The sequence below is a fragment of the Xiphophorus hellerii genome, chromosome 20 (assembly GCF_003331165.1).
Source record: "Xiphophorus hellerii strain 12219 chromosome 20, Xiphophorus_hellerii-4.1, whole genome shotgun sequence".
In the NCBI taxonomy this organism is placed as follows: domain Eukaryota; kingdom Metazoa; phylum Chordata; class Actinopteri; order Cyprinodontiformes; family Poeciliidae; genus Xiphophorus; species Xiphophorus hellerii.
This window is the reverse complement of record NC_045691.1, coordinates 2,253,436-2,271,444: the sequence shown is the minus strand read 5'-3', so window position 1 is coordinate 2,271,444 and position 18,009 is coordinate 2,253,436. Positions and strand designations below refer to the sequence as shown.

Here is an 18,009-nt window from a genome sequence, read left to right as displayed (position 1 = left end):
TAAACCACAAAACAATCATTCTACTTCCCACCTATTTGTAAATTATTAAGTGTGGTTCTTGAAATGCCAGGGAGCTCCTCTTTTTAGATTCATGGTTCATCCCACATTCATGACTCTCTTTGATCACTAACTGGAAGTTAGGGTTTATTATCTTACAGTAAGATGATTATTTATAGGATAAAATAAAAAGATGCATGCTCGCAGAAATCTTTAGCAGATTTTTCCCAGTTTCTGAAAAATGTGTCACAGTGCAATGAATAACTTATAAGCATTGTCCTCAAAAGTGTCAAAACTCATCCAAAAAATGTCTTCCTTGTTTCGCACATCAAGAATCAAATAAAAAAATATAACTTTTCAAAAAGTTGCATCAAACACACTGATAAAAATACTGGCCTTATGAAAGCAGTGGCTGTTTGTTCGATGAAAGGCAGCAGAAAGAAACAATGTAAACAGAAGATTTAGCCCAATTATGTATTTTCATCACCAATATCAAAGAAAGATGAAAGCTAATGCCTTTTATAAGCTGTGCATGTCCATGATACAATTACTGTACATCAATCCACTGCCTTTGGAAGCTACTGTACATGCATTGTTGATGTGTTATAAAGAAAAACTCTAAAACTTAATATGAATGTTTGATAAGAACCAGTTATGGCAATATGTAATACATTACAGCCTGTAGTTTCATGTCAGAGTGTAGTGAGAAATATTGGCATAAGGTTATAAATACATATCACTGACTTTAACAAAAGACTCAAAAAGTGTGACATTGTAACTTTCACAAAAAGGTCAATAATACAAAAGAATCTTAAGGAAATAATACAATTTGAGGTCAATTTCAAAGGAAATGTTTGTCTCCAGTGACGAAGGCGTGAAAGAAAAAACATCAAACCTAAGCAGAGGAAAGTAGAGGATTTTCTTTAGCTTTCTTCACCTGAAGAGGAAAAGCTTTTGTTTTCACTGAGGGAATAAGCTTGGAACTAAAAGGTGCTCTAGATAGTTTCCCTCTTTTCTCATTGTTATTCTGCTGTTTTTATATGTGCAAAATGTTTTAGTATGAAAACTGCCAGAGAATCTGGAGAGTTCAACATTTCTGAATTAATATCAGAAACAGCTACATTTAGTCAATGTATTTAGAGTTTGGACCTAAAACCTGTGTTTGCGATTCCAAGGGAAACTCACATTCATATATGTAGCATGTCCAGCAGCACTTTATTTCAACAATAAAATATGTAGCCTATGTGCATAACATGAGGACCTGACAGCATCAATGTGTTAGAGAACACATCCTTCAAATGTCTGATCTTTAGCTGCTTTGAGCCCAGAAATATGGTGGACAGGCTGTTAAAATAACTGACAAACTACAGAGAAAAAAAAACTGACAAAGTAAGAAAGGCAAAGCTAGAAGGAACACGGCTCTCAGTTCAAGGTGCAAAGAGTCACAATGGAGAAATTAGGTTTTTGTGTAGTAGAGGTTAGCTTTACTGTGTTCAAACATTTATAGTTTTGTGGAACTAAGCTGCAGTCCTTAATCCTTTCACACAATGCCAGACATACAACAGGAACTGTAGAGGATTATGTTAAGAAGAACAAATGTTTTACCACACACTTTAGTCTGCAGCTTTGGACATAACATGTATCGCCAGACCCTTTACTTAGGCAGCATCGGCTTTTGTAAAATCCCTGAAACCTTGGAACAACAATAATGGAAACTTCAGCAAGATTCCTACAGTTGTTGCACATACAGCAGGAAACCAAAAAGTAAACTGACTTGGATAAAATCTACAAGAAGGCAGACCATTTTATTCTGTAAATGTTAAATATGATCAGTGTTTTTGATTTTCCTGCCCAGCAACAGCCTTCCATAGAAGTATGTATGTTAGCTTAGCTCTTAGTCATACCTCGCTGATATCTCATAGAAAAAAAGCATAAACCATGGATCCGGGGCACAGACTCTGCTGTAAACAAGATCCCACATCATGATAAACTCTTCAGCTGAAAGGATTGCCCAATTGAATATCAAAATGTCTTCAGTGCCAAAACTGGTAACCCTGATCATCTTTACAGAGTTGCTTTTATACCCTCTATAAAGGAGATAAACAAATAACATACTAGCTAAAATTACTACTGGAGAAAAACAATTAGAAGAATAGAAGTTCTTTTCCAGTGGATTTTCGTTTTGAAGGCAAATATCCTCAATTTAATCTTTCTGCTTCTGTAGTCAGACTGCTATTTGAATTCAACAGACAGACAGACAGACAGACAGACAGGCAGACAGACAGACAGACAGACAGACAGTTGTGAACCTGTGCTGGCATCTTCTTATTAAAATGTAATTTAGTTGTGGGAACTTTGTGGAGATATTTATTAGTAAAATCCATTAAATGGATAACACAAATATAAATAATTGGGTTAAGGTGACTGAAAACTCATACATAAGCAGCTTCAAAGAGAAGTCACAAAATCATATTATAGAATATCATAATAGTTGATAATTACATTTACCGTTTATTTATTTTTAAAAAATTTATGTTTACCAATAAGAAAATCCAATTAAATTACTGTTAGCGACCTTAATTCATACCAAGTTCTTTTTAATGTTTGTTATGTACAAGAAATTAATTCTGAGACTTGTAATAATTTTGTTTTAATCATTACCTGCAACTGATTCCTTTTTAAAATTACCCTGGCATTTATTTATTTATCAGCTCTATGCTCTGAGACTGTCTTTTAAAATGAAAAAGATGAATTAAATTTGCAATCAACCTCCAATGATGCGACACAGATGCTATTATAGCAGCGGTATCAAAATAAGTAATAGCTGAGAGCTTTCCAGATCTTCCAGCTGCTCCTCTCAACCTCCACAGTGAAACCAGTTGGGCTCGACTCCATCCGTCTCTGCACAGGAGGTTAAATGAGCCAAGCAATCTGATCGGATGGCTTTCAAAGGAGAAGCAAATTGCCAATTTATGTGGCAAATCAAATGAGAGGAAATACTGCATTATGGTCAGCAGATGGCAAGCCTTCAATTTAGCTCAAATATTTTTGCTCACCCAGATTGTGTTGAAAATGCATTTAGCTAATTTATCATTATCAGAACTTTGGCTTGTTTTGATTATATAATGTGGCAATATTTAATGTTTTGATTCAAATTTGACCTTTTGGATGGTTTCAAGCTGGTTTGGCAGGGTTGTTGTAGGTCTCCTCCAGTCCATCTACAGTTTGACCCAGACAGTTTAGAATGGAAGCAAATTGCCATTTGTGGTGTCAGAGACTGGTGAGTCAGCCGGGTCATTTATATTTTTATTTTTCTGTGAACTGAAGAATAGCCTCACTGTTGAAGCTCCACAATGTGCATCAGTCCTGTCAAGCACCCATTCAGGCAATTGGCCTTTCCATCTAGGAGTTTGTGGTGAGTGTTTAATTAAATGACAAATCCATCCAAAACACATCCAGCAGAGGGAAAAACAGTGACCAGTAATGTTATATAACAAACTCCAACTGCCGAGCAGATTTAGTTCAAAAAGTATTCTCTCTCTTTAAACTGAACTTTCTATGAGATATCTGTATTCTATGCTGCAGGCTCATCTTTTAAGAGGCGTCTTACAAAGGAATAATGAGTTTATATGTTCCTGTAGAAGTACATGCAGTTGAAGTCAAAGCTGCAACATAACAGACGTCCATCCATTGTCTACAGTATAGAGCTAAGGGGGGTCAAACTCCAGTCCTCAAGGGCCACTGTCCTGCAGTTTGTAGATGTGCCACAGATAGAAAACACTGGAATGAAATGGCTTAATGACCTCCTTGTGTAGATCAGTTCTCCAGAGCCTTAATGACCTAATTATTCTGTTCAAGTGGTGCAGCAGAGGCACATCTAAAAGTTGCAGGGCAGTGGCCCTCCAGGACTGGAGTTTGACCCTGTGGTAGAGACACTTATCCACATGGTACACTGTCCAGACTGTACCATGTGATTATCATGGTACACTCTGGACAGGTTTCCAGTCCATCACAGATCAACACAAAGACACAAGACAAACAACCATGCATACTTAGGACAACTTGGAGACACAAATGAACCCAACTGTCACGTTTATGGACTGTGGGAGGAATAAGAACCCACGCATGCATGGGGAGAGGATGCATGGATCCAGGACCTTACGCTGCAGCTTAATGTATTTTTAAACACACAGACGCCTCAGATACATTCACCAAAAATAAAACGTCAAGTGGTCATCAGTCAAGCACCTCACACTTCAAACATTCTCCTTATGCATGAAGCCAAGTAAAGACTTTGAATTAGAAAATTTCAAATAATTGGGACAGAAATATTTTTAGTATGTCCTGCGGGTCCTTCTGCCTTCTGGTTTGGTTCCAATGTTAATCATCTGAATTTGCTTAAAGGGAAAAGTTACGTCTTGTTTTGATGATTTGAAACACTAATCAAAAATACATAAATATCAGTATAAATTCTTCTGTTGTTCTGAATTACACTAACTAATGCTCATCTTTTCTTTCTTGATTACAGGAAGCCACTGTGCTCTGATGTTCATGTGTTTGTCTTCATCTCGCTGCACGTCGTTAATCATTCTTTTGTCCAAAACCAGAACGACCAAATTCAGAATCACATTTTACTGACCAAAATACAAAAACATTCAAAATGTCTGCATTGTTATGTAGTATGGACAAAAGCCATGAGCTGCAGGAGCTGCTGTAGATGTTACTGTTGGTTTATATGCTGGAGTAAGTGACCAGTGCCATATGTTCATTAAAGGAGCCAAATTTACTAGTTGGGACAATAAAGTTAATATTTTGTCCTACGCTGGAGATTATTATTGTAATCTCTATCTTCCTCAGTCCTACACAGTGATTGTGTAGCTTAAAAATCAGAACTCATAAATCCTAAAATAACTTTTTTTTTTACAAGCAACCTTCATAAAGAAACAAAATTTGGGTTTAAAAACTAAAGTCTCAAAATCTCAAGAGACAACAAGGGAGAAAAAAAGCTAAATATCAGACTGCAGAACAATGTCTTTGATTATACAATTAATTGATAAAAATAAATAAAGTATCATATTGTAACCTTTTAGGACAATGGTTGTAGATTTGCCAAAAATAAAGAATATTTTGATTAATCCAATAATCTAATCTCAATTTGTGCCATAAAATTCATAAAGCTAAATTCTTTTTGATATGCTGTCTGTGTATTACAAATGTACAACACATTCATAAAAAGGCATCAGTAGATAGAAAGATTATGGCTGCTGAGGTTTAAACAGGTCTGGTGCCTCTGTTGGAGTGGGATCCATCCACCCACATGTCTGCGCTGATTGAGGTCAAAGTGCATGAGAGAAAGGGAACAAGAGGACGACAAAATGAGCACAAGGAGAAGCAGAGAGTGGGGAAGCCAACTGGAGAACCCAATAGAGGAGTGGGGGTGGAGAATGTGAGAGTTTACCAACTAAATTTCGCCTTTAGTGTCTCATGAGGGAATGTACAGACACTGAACCTGAAACGTGATATCTGGAGGATTTCTTTGGTTTTTTCTGATCTCTAAAACTAACCAGCCTTATGATTTCCAAACCTCAAACCAATGAGATCTAACAGGATAGAAAACGTCCTCAGGCATCATGGAAATGTCAACAACATGTGGCAGCAGCTTCTCAGTTTGTTTAAAGATGATGTTTCTACCGACTCAGTCCTGGTGGTGATGTAGCAAAAAGATCAGTACCAAGATATGATGAGCCGTGTGGATCCCTAAGGCAAGAACTAGGTCACTTCAGTAGTAAAAATAGCCACAATCAGGAAATAAACTCATATCTGTTCAAAGCAAAGATTCATACTGCTTTCTATTTTGCCTGTTTTGTCTGTTTTATTATGAAAATATTGCAGTTCTACCCTGAGAGCTAGTTTAATGGGGTTTTTTCTTTTATCTCTGCTCATGCTATTAAAATGATATCTCTCACTATGTCCTTAGGAAACAATAATATAGATGATCTAGATGTTAAAATCCACTAGAGCTAAGCTTATTGAGAGGATATTAGAGACAATCCAAAGTCTCAACAAGGCCCATGTCCCTGTCTTTTATGAAAAGAAAAGATGATGATCAATAGGCAGATTGATAGATTAGTTGGACATTTCTGGTAGAATACTTAAAATCTTGTTTTCAAAAAGATTCAGAATGCCAAGGACGCTGATTAGTTGTTGTTTTTTTTAGAAGATTTTAAGAGGAAAATCATTTCACTAGGATTGTAACTTGTAAAGGAACTGACTTTTCAAGTTGTAAAATTATTTACACTAAAAACCATGTGTAAAAACTCATCTAAACATTTTTTATAAGGTCTAAACAGCAGGTGTATGTGGAGTTTAAAGGAGTAAAAGCAGCGTATCTCATTCCCATGTTTCTGCATTAAAGTCCAGTCCATTTCTTGTAGACGTCAGCATATAAAGTGGCTTATTGAGTAAGTTTCTTCCCCTGCATCAAGAGCTTATTCTGAGTCACTGCTGTCTCTTGCTTTGCTTTCAAGCAGAGTGCCTAAGGTTAATTTGAGAGTTTGCTTCAGGGCACACAGCCATTATTCTTATTCAGAATTAAAATGTTCAGCACTTTTATTGACTTTGACTTTCAGCAGGGAGCCATCATGTGTTGAGAGCTGACTTGTCTCAAACCAGGTGCTGCCATGTGCTTCTAGGATTCTCTGGTATTTTCATTCACTTAGTTGTTTGGCACCTGATACATTTAATGCCTAACAGTGAGATTCACACATGAACTGAGTGTTTAAAGACGATGCATGGAGTTCAGGGCTTTTCTACACTGATGTTACAGTACATGGTGGCTGTCACCGTCTGTCAGCTGGAGCACTTAGTCGGGTAGAAGAGTGTCTGACGAGGTGCAGTTAACGAGGAACACCGACCTACTCTGACAAAGAAGTTTTTGATTTATTGGACTTCAAAAGTCGAATATATTTTCTACTCTACAGAGTCAGCACGGCTTTGTGAAGTTGCTTTTTTCCCCACTGTATTTGAAGTTGACCCCTTTGATATATTTGTGTTTGTCAGGGTTGAAAAGCCTCAAACAAAAAACCCTCAAGGGGCCCTAAACGTCCAGAGAGGCCACAAACCAATTAAGAGGTCTTGGTCTGTCACTATTCATTCTGGAAACTGTTCAAAAGAAGAAAAACAAAAGAACAATCAAACAAAAGGCAAAGACGGTGTAACCAGAGGAAAGTGCTCTCAAGTGAATGTGTACAAGATGGCTGAGATTGGTTTTAGTTTTCTCAGGATATAGGCAATTGCTTTCATGGGCACCTCATTGCCCCTCAACACTTTTCAGAAGAGAGTCAGTTGAAAAGGTATTCTTGTTTCCACTTCCCAGAAGTGCTACTATATTTTACTATAATAAACTCAAAACAGGCCTCTTGACACCTTCTTCTCCTGGTTGATCTGCAACGTTTTCTCTTTTAGGCAGAAAAATACCTTTGTTGCTGTGCAGCTAAACTGTTATCAGGTAATAAATAGAAGACTGAATGTCCTGCAGGACATTACTACATGACAAGTAGTTATAAGTAGCATTCATACCAGTGAATGAATAAAAAATATACATTTACTGGGAAGTTTAAGATTCTTCACTCAAGGAATTCAATTATCTGTTTTCACCAAATTGAATTATTTTCATTCAGAGATGTTCCATGCTGATTCAAATGAAGATGAAGATATTTTAAATTCACAGTATTTGGGATCCTTGACTAAACCCAACTGGTGCTAATCTCTGGTCTGCCTTAACTCCAGCAGATGCTTGGCTACAGTTTGTTTTCCTAATTTTTAAAAACTCCTGCCTGTTTAACAACGCAGGCTGTAAAAATTACTTTCTGAGAGGCTGTGCAGATTTTTTGTTGACCCAATCAGTCTGGTTGTTCCTTACAGTCCAATAGATTTTACTATTTATGTTTGTGTTCAAATTGAAAGAGCTCCTGCTAAAAACTCTGCTCAGTTTATTCAAAACAACTTATTCAAATTATTTATCAAGTTACTGTTGAGAATAAATAATTCTGTGTTTTTCTTCTATCTCTGTTAGCTAGTTGCTAAGCTAAAGCTAAAGGAAATGACATGTTAGAAAATGCAAATGAGAGCTATGCTTAGAGGAAGTGACACACCAGGGAACGCCCTCTTTGGGGCGTAGCTTAGAGACGGGCTAACAAAGGAGATCACAAACTCTTCTGGGCCATTTTGTCTGTTACCTCCTAAAGGAGGCATGAGAAATGGACCAGCTGTATTTTGGTATTAATAAATGGAATTCCTGAATTCAACTCACTGACTCTTCTTTAACCTCAGACATGGAGAACGGATGATTCTCCACATTACCAAATGAAATTATAAATGATTCATATTAAAACATACCTACATCTTCCCAGGTTGTCTTTATTCTCACATCAGTTTCATCTGCAGACGTCACATTCAAAGAGAATACTGCCTGACCTCATCTGACAACCTTTCCACCTACTGAGATAAATTTTATGAAACGTAAGCATTATACAGCCTGGTTGAATCTGTCAAAGCCTACTATAGACACACGCAAAAAGGAAATGTCTTTAACAAATACTCTCTCCAAGGAGCTTCTCTGTCTTGTTTTCTACCAAGCAACTGGTGCGAGTCAATGACTCGATGCAGTCTGCTGGGTTTCCTTCAACGGAAAACCTTTAAAACTATTTTGAATAATTGAGCTTAATTTAATGTTTAATGACTAGAATCTAAAACTAAAATGACTTTTTGTAAAATATGTCTTTTGAAATTATAACATCTACAAAACTAAAATCTTCCCTTTGTTTTTTTTCCCCCTCCTTCTCGAACGATGAAATTTTGACAGCCAGTTTTTCCATCAATGGGTTTGAAACAAGACAGAAGAAGCTCTTTGTACTGATTGGAAATGTAATTTTGGGTGTTTTTCCTGAACCATCCGAAGTGACCTTTCCTTGTGTACATTATAATTCTTGTTGTGTGAAGCTCTTTGAAGTGCGGCTGCTAGAAAACTGACAAGTGATTAGAAAGATTTCTTGGTGAAAGAGTAAATAAACGGAAGATTGAAGAAATGTTTGTACATTCCTCTCTCACACATAACACTACATCTATGAATTTTGTCCCAGATTCATTTTTTTTTTAGCACAGCTGTTTTTGCATGATCAAAGCAAGTTGAAAAGTAAACAAAAAAAAAGCAGAACCAGGTCAAAAAAAAAAAAAAAGTCTTTGAAGAACATGAGGTACCCAGCAACATGTAAATCAGCTGAGAGGTAATTATGTAGCCCCAATAAATTAATATGTATATAAAATTTGAATATTGAAAATATTTATTTGAAAAGAGAGGAGAAACTTTTCAATATATGCAAAATATCTCAGATTTCTTCAGAAAGGTTTAGGTTTGACTTCAATATAGTTATAGAGGGTAGATGGTAAAAGTTAAGTCTACAAGCAAACCAGAGTTCACTGTGGTAGAGCATGTGTGTCAAACCTAAGGTCCGGGGGCCCAATCAGGTCCACCATAAGTCTTTATATGAGGGCCATATAAATAGGACTTGCAAGATTACAGCTGAGTTCTTAAATATTTTTTATCAGTCAAATACAGATGCAATACAGATACGGTATATTGATACAAATCAAAGCAATTTGTATCTATATACCACTAAATTACATCAATGTGAAAAGATGTTCAATGTTAAGAAGTACCCAGTGCAGATACAGTTATTTATTCTTATTTTTAGTTGTAGTTAAGGCTAAAGATACTTTCAGAGCAAGCATACTTCTTTTAGCTTAACTAACAAAAAACTAAAAAATCTGTCAGAATTCCCAAACCAGATATAGGTGCTACTTTTGGTTTATGAAGGGTTCTGGAATATGAAAATATCCATCATGTTGTGGAAAGTACGACAACAGAAAATAGAAGAAGAGTGGAAACGCAGCACTGCCTCTCTGTCAGTAATTTGAGCAAGAATATTTTCATGATTGCATCACCAGCAGAATCAATACCAGACAGTGAAAAGATACAAAAAATAAGACAAAAGGCTTTTATACTGTAATATCTGTCTGGATGCCAAAAACCAGACAAGTGTCACAAACATGGTGGTAGTTAAGGAGGACCTAATGCAGGCGAAGTGAAGCAAAAATAAATCTACTTAATAATAAAAGGCAACTTACACAAACAAAGTTAAAGGTTGACAAACCCCAAAAGACACAAGCTGAATATAGTTTAACTAAACAAATATAAAAAACATAAAGGTAAACAAATCATCACACACACAAACAAATTTCACAAAAATGTGCAAATATCAGAACTTTTGAAGATACAAGATTGACAAGTAATCTACTATCTGCAATCCCAGAGAGATCAACTTCACGGTGGAACATGTGGAGCTGCAGACTCACCAGAGATGCAGAGGTTGAATCGACACAGTTCATCACACAGCGTGTCCGGACTCTCCAGCTCCCCTGGTCCTCCTCTTCCTCCTTCTCTCCTCTTCTTTCTGGGTGACATCCTCTTGACCATCTTCATTACACGTTCCACTTTATCCATCCTGGACAACTAAGTTTCCCCAAGTACCTCCAGATGTCTTTAGATCCTCTTCTCTTCCTCTTCTTGTTTGTCTCTCTCTCTTGTCCCTTCTGTTAGCTATAATAATGTCTTGTCTTCACTCGTTTCTTCTCTTTCCTCTTATGCATTACCTAAATCCCTTCTCTACCTTTTTCCTTGTTCTTCTTTCTCTCCACAGTCCAGCGTTTTAAGTTTTACTTCTTGTTCCACTACAGTGTCTGATTTGACATCCCTCTCATCTAGACATCTTCAGTCTTGATCTTTGTTTACCTTTTCTTCTCTCTGCTTACAGAAAATCTGATGATTGAAATGATGAGAGAAGTGAGATACTGAGAGAAACGAATGAAAAGAGGGAGAGGAAGAGACTGCACATTCACTCACGCACCTCCTTCCCTTTCCCTCGCTCTCTCTGTGTGCACAACAGTACACCTCCCCACTGCATAAGTACCAGCTACCAAAACGCCCTGGCAGAGCTGAGCTTTGTTCAGTCTTTCCCAAAGGGTGTGTGTAGGTGTGGGGGTGTGTGTGTGTGTGTGTGTGATATAAATATATATGTAGCTTTTTCTCCGTGAAATATTATCCATCTCACACAGAGATAAAAACATCTCCATTGTCATTTTGGCCATAGATAATTGCCACAAAAACTTCTTGTATCTATCCAACATGTTTTTCTGGAAGCTGTTTTGTTGTTGTGAATGCCTTTAATTTACCAGAACTGGTTTTAGTTCCCTCATTGTCCCTTCCTGTCCGTGGATCCAAGCACTCATGGAAAATCCACAAAATCCAGTGAAATGAGCGGGATTCTCTGACACGATTTTTCATCTTTTCTGCAGCAACAGATTCTCCTCAACGGCTGCTGACGACTTTCACTTTGAAATGGTAATGGCACCTCAACCTTTGGGGAGAAAAATCCTAGATTGTAGTTGCAGTTCTGTAGTTTTGGAGCCAAAACAGAGCAGCAAAAATGTTCATCTTTAAACCTATTTTACAAAGTAAGAAAAAAGGAAACATGATCATAGGAAATTGCTTAATATTATAGATTAAGACTCATCTCAATGTTTTTAATAGAGCAGTTATGTGCCAGCTCACTAATACATTTACAAATAGTTTATTTTTATTATGCCAGTTCTCAGTAAGCTGCCCAAATTAAAAAATAAAATTTATTTTAACTAACCACATTTTGGTTCAATGTAATTATAAACATTTACAGTTAGTTTATAAAGGATAACTTTTCATTAACTTTCCAACTGTATGTGTAACATTTCAAGGTTTGGTTCCCTTTCCTGACACACACAGACAGAAGGACAGGGACGTCCAGCCAGTAGAAATGACTCAATTCAAAAATACTTTATTAATCCCAAAGGGAAATTAAAGAAAAGCACCAGATTTTGCTTTTTGGCAACATTGGAAGGAAATAAAAACTGAAAGATGTATAAAGCATTGTTAACCTATGCACTAATACATAGGAGTAAGGAAAAGTGGCCAGACTAAAGTAGTCTAAGCCTTACGGAGTTCAACAGGGATTATAAGACAAATTTGTGCCTGGTTTTAAATAGTTTGAAGCCTCCTGCCGCACTAATGTGATTCAGCCTTTTGTTTCAAAGGAATTGGAAAACAAAATATTACTTCCACATCATCTTCATGCATCCAGTTATGCAGCATACATGATTAAGCAAGACTGAGCAAAGGGACATGTCAACCTTTTCCCACAACAAGCTAGAAAATCACACATGCTGCAGCACATCTGTATCTGGTACAGATACAACTCAAATAGTGCAGCAATAATCCAATAATCTTACTTAACCTTAACTGCTATGGTCTGCAGGCACTTCATTGAATGATGTAATTTTCATTTTCTTGACTAATAATTACCTACTGAGCTTTTTGTGGCACTCATTCTGCACTGCATTGTCATTTCCAGTCAGTTATGCCTTTAATATTCACAAATACAATGAGACAGTGACGTCAGAAGAAAGGTAATGCATTCTGTCCTCACACAGTCGAATACTATGAATCCCAAACAGTTGATCTCAATATGCATGTGTGCATTAAAAAACATCAAGGGTGACATACTTTGAAGAGATGCATCGAGTTTTCTCACGTTCAGACCAAAACACGGTTAAAAATACACCAGAATACCTGGAAAGATGGGAAAGTGTGCAGGCATCTTAAAGTAAAGGACCATTGTGCATGCTGAATTTATTTTGGGAGCCTGATAGATGGAGCCTTTTTGCAACACTTTGGAATTGGAAAGCTCTTGAACTCAAACAGAAACTCTCCCTAATGGCTGAAAGTTTTTGCAATGGTTGAGAAAGATAATTTGTTTCAAAATGTGATCAATTGGACATTTTTAGGAGCAGGTTGTTTTCTCATCTCTTCGTAGCTCCATCTCATTGCCCCCCTGTTTTCTCTCCTTTTGTCCTTCTGTTTTCTCCGTCTCCCTGCCCGTTCTCTTCTCCCGTTCATGTCCCTCCATAATAAGCTCACCATTATCTCTGCAGGAAGCAACATGGGCACACAGCACTGTGTAATGTTTTAGCAGGTAGGGATGCAAAGTGAACATTTCAGCTTAGCCGTCTTGCATACAAAATTGCACGTTCTCACACAGAGAGCACCTTGTATTTTGCCGACTCGACCTTTTGCAGCCACATGCAAACACAGTTTGAAACTGAGGATATGAACACAGGAAGCATCGATAGAGATTTAAGATATGCCTTTTAATCACTGACCTGAAATGAGCTGTAGGTGTGCTTTGATCCTTTGGTAAAGTTTTTAGTGACTGAACGGTGTGAGACCACAGAAAATGGATTCCTAAGTGTGGGATGTTAAAAGCCATTAAGCCTTCTGTGTGCCATGAGTCAGCTGCCTCTGGAAAACCTTTGAGGATGTAATCAACCAGCAGATTGCTTCATTAATAGAAACCACATTCACTTTGATGTAAATAGAGTTTAGTGCACATATTGAAAACAAAACCTATTCTCAAGGAATGAAATAAGGGTACAAAACTGAAAGTTTCCTTTGCAGAAGGACTTTGCAACAGAAAAACAAAAAGTCTCATTTACCAAAGTCATTTCATTTGGAAATGATTGAATGAGAAAAAACAGGATGTGTGTGAGATTTAATGAGAAAATCTCATGATTTAATGAGATCATGAGATTCTCATTAAATCAGCAGGTTTTTTCTGATCTCTTCCTCTGTATTTGACGTAGCATCAAGGGAATAGACTCTAAATTGCTTCTCCCTAATAATGATATTTTAAAGGTCATAAAATATGAAGGTTTGTTCCATCCACTACTTAGTGCTGTGCTAGTTGAAAAGGTGACACCCACAGCATTTAAACAAGAGCAGGTTGCCGTAATGGTACATTCAGGAGATTCAAGCAGAAAAAAACACCTCAGTCAATAGCAACAAGTAAAAGCTCCTTAAAGAAAACCGAACATAGACCCAAGACAAGAGTATCAAAATTTGATTATAATAATGACTTCTTTAGCAATGGACTTTAGTTAAATTATCTCCTCACAGAATAACGTAATTAAATCTCATTTAATTTCATTTAGAGGCTGATAAGTTAATGCATTTGCTTTCTGGTAAGAACCATGAAAGAACATAAAGAAATAATGATACTTTCTAAAAGTCTGCACATCAAAGTAATACAAGACTGGTTGACAATGGTGATTTGCAGGAGCTTGAAAGCCCACCTGCTATTTTTAATCAGAATGAAAATCAGAATGAAAGTGGAAGAAAGGTTGCTGGGGATCAGTGGAGAGCAAGCGTTGGAAATACAGAAGCCAATAGGTTCACAGTTTATGCACCAAGAAACATGTGGCATCTAAAAATGCTGCCGAATGAGTTAAAAGGTATTTTATTATAATAGTATCTTATTTTGGAGGAGTTATTTAGTTCTTCATTGTATTTTGTATGACCTTCTATACATTAGGTACGTTGCTTTAGGTAGCATTTTGTTATGTTATTTTTTCACGTTTTTTACTCAATAATACATTTAGCATTTTCAGCACATCTGATCTTTCTTTGGTTATTAATTCCCTCCGTACAGTCTGTTGATTTCCTCTGCCGTCTGCTTTCTACGTCTTCAGTTTGGAATATTTCTGTTATGTTGATGTTTTAATAACCTAAATGTGTTCTTATGAAGCGTTTGTGAGAAAGTTACTTCTTCTAACAGAAAGTCAGTCTCATGTGGGATTAGCATGACAGTAAAAATGATCATGTCTTTTATACATAAACTAAATTTGATAAATTCTTAAGAATTAGAGCAAAACTGAACTCAAACTGTGTGTGAAAAGGAGGTCAGCTTCAGACAAGCAGTGAAAACAGTTAAGATTTCCTTCAGTTCTGTAGCAGTGAGAAAGACAGAAATAGATTCAGTTCAGCTTGTGGCTTTGTCAGCAGATTCCAGTTTCTCCTGACGACTGTCGTGTTTAGGAGTTTGATCAGCCGCAGAAAAGAAACGACTCTTTATATGAGTATACTGTCATCAATAATTACAAAACAGCTCTGACAGCCACAACACACATTTTTCATATTTTCATGCCCTTTATAGCAAAAATACATAGTCAAAGTCTGTGAACATATGTGGTAATTATCAGGATGATGACATGAAGAGCTTTAAGATCTAACTGCCAGTGGAAACATGAAAACTACACGTTTCCACAAAGTGCATCCACAGTCGAGGTATTGTTGCAAAATCAGCATCGACGTCCAGGAGGACCAACTACCTGCAGCTACAACTTGTGAATTGTCACTACATAAACAAATGAATTAAATTAACAAGGTGTAGATTACTGTAATCCCAGAGATTTTCCTGCTGGTTCTTCAGAAGGGCATGAAAAAGTTCAGCCTTCCATTCTTCAATAATATGTAGATAAAAATAATAATTTAGATGTCATTATTTTACTTTAATAATCTAAAATGTACATTGTTGAACTGAGGAAAACAATAATAAACAGTACCAACAAATATTTTATTTTATTAGCTCTTTATGCTATTTTCAGATGTTTAATCAGGGAAGCGTTACTCGGACAGATGTTCATCTCCCTAATCATGTCGGAACCCTGCAGGTCTGCAGGACGTGTTCTGGTGCTTTCTTCAAGTCCAAAGTGAATGTACTGTAGAACAGTTACTAATTAGTTTTTGTGCTTAGTGGTAAACAAAGTACCACATGAATGCATTACAGAAAATGCTGACTTGTAAACACACTTTGTCATTACTTGGCATTGTGGAAAGTGCATTAAGTTCTCTTGCTGCGTCTGACTCTCCTACAAAAAGCTTCTTCAGTCTTGAGCTGTAAGTGGCTCTTTCAGCGTGTTGCTGTGAGCGCTACGCTTTGTTAATAACAAATATTAGGACCAGGAATTAATTTCTATGACATGGAGGAGATGGGAGTTGTGTTTGACTTGTGCTTTGCTGAGTAGCTGAGCTGTTGTTACAGACAGCTCTTATAACAAAAAATGATTTTAGAGCACAGGGGAGCTGGTGCCACATTCAGTGTGTCAGCTCCATGGCGCTTAATGACCAAGTTAATTCTTCAAACATCATAACTGCAGTAAAAGAATGTTGAACTTTTGAAGGTAAACTTCACATATAATTGTTACTACAGAGGCCCATCATTTAACATCTAAAGCCAGAAACTATCTGTGGCTCAGATACTTTTGCAATCCTTGTATTTTGAAGAATTCTCACAAATGGGTTTTGATAAAGGCAAAAATATCCAGTGATGAAGATAAATACTGTAGAAATTGTAAAAATAAAAACACTTTTCAGATGGTAGGTTTGTGCTGAAGGACTCATAACAGGACAAGAAGGAGAGAGAAGGAGAACCAACTGAACTAGACATGAACTGGTTAAAAACTTCATCAAGTGGACGTGTGAATTAATTATTACATTTCAGCATGAAATAAATGTTACATGCAAACACATTAGTGCAATATGCAACATACTCACACATCAAAAATGACTCATTGCTTAATCCCTCATTGGTACTTGATTAAAATTAAAGCAAATTAAATGATTATCTTTTAATCTGTAACCTTTTAATAGGCAGTGGTTTTAAAAGCTTACGGCCAGAGATAAATTCCTCCTTTTTCCCACCAATAGCTCCATTTAAGATCCTGAGCTGTTCCATTAAAGATGTTTGGTGTCTAGTAATAGAAAACTGCTCTGGGCTGCTGGTTGAAATTATGCACAACACTGACATCCTTAATTCAGTTCTGTTTGTTGGTAAAGAAGTTGCATTTTACTAAAGCTGCCAATAAACATTTATATTGGAGTAAATTTAGAGCTTTCTGATCATATGAATAAATATAGATGAGGAAAAAATAGATGAGCAGATGGAAAAAAACTACATTCCATCTTTATAGCCAGTTTGTTAATTTTATGCCCAAAGTTATTTTTATTTGAAAACAAAAACATGTATATAACCAAGTACATCTAAATAATTACAATGATTTAACACAAATAAAGGTAAAGATACTGTATAAAACCCAGTTTCTTAGACGACAATCGTCAAAGGGCCAGTTTGGATGGACGTGGATAACAACCTGTAGCTGGTGTACAGCTTGTAATGCTAATGTCTTTTTTTTTTTTTTTTTACAACTGAGCCTTCAGGGTACGTATCCAAAATGTCAAACATTTTGATATGTTTGCAGAAATGCAGCCCACAAACTATACAATTCAATTTATAAAATAATTTACATTAATACAAGTGAAAACTATAACTGGTTACTTACATTTTCTGGCAAAATCCCAGAAATTGAAATAATTAAAAGGATTACATCGTCTACTGAACACCTGTCACAGATCAGAAGGCATCATATTTATTACTTAAGAAAAGATAAGATCAGTAGCTTTACTTTTTTCTGTCGCAGTTTTTCTTTCACTCTAATTAGTATATTAAAGCCTTTGGGTTTAATTTTTCCACACAAAGATATAAATATATTCAGATAATTACCAGGTATTTTCTAATATCTGAAACAGTAAAGCCTGACATATCAGTAACAAAAAGAGTAAAAATATTATTTTAATCAATGCCAACTAGAATAATCTATCTGGACCATGTGTTTGGGAAGCATCTGGGAGTTAAAAGACTAATCAGAATTTATTTAGGAGGCACTATGGGTATCTTCTGATTAACTTTGAATCTGAACATTTCCTGGTTTGATTGTATATTCACTTTGCCTTTGGTGCTCATCACTGGGAGTACGGCACCCAGGGAAGTCGACTTGTCAACACAGAAACAAACTCTTGACCCATTTTTTGGTTTCCCTCTGCAGTGAATTCACTCAACGCTGTGGATCGACAGTCTGAATGATTAAACAGAGGTCGGTCATTTGCCTGCTTAGACAATCCCCATCATCTGTGTTAGCTTGTAACATATTACTGTAAATACAGAAAGGCAGCATGAGAGCAGTTTTATCCCG

The 18,009-nt window shown here is 36.5% G+C and overlaps 1 protein-coding gene across 3 annotated transcripts in view; it reads right to left on the bottom strand.

Moving 5' to 3' along the window:
* Window positions 1-18,009, bottom strand: part of grip2b (glutamate receptor interacting protein 2b) — a 241,637-nt gene that overhangs the window by 142,346 nt on the left and 81,282 nt on the right. For 2 of the 3 annotated variants that reach the window (XM_032549115.1, XM_032549116.1), the window contains exon 1: window positions 10,411-10,966. The exons of the other annotated variant lie outside the window; for it this stretch is intronic. In XM_032549115.1, the coding sequence (XP_032405006.1) occupies window positions 10,411-10,558 (148 nt within the window). In that variant the 5' untranslated portion in view covers window positions 10,559-10,966. Of the gene's footprint in view, window positions 1-10,410; window positions 10,967-18,009 lie in introns of those variants that run through there. 3 annotated transcript variants of the gene reach the window in all.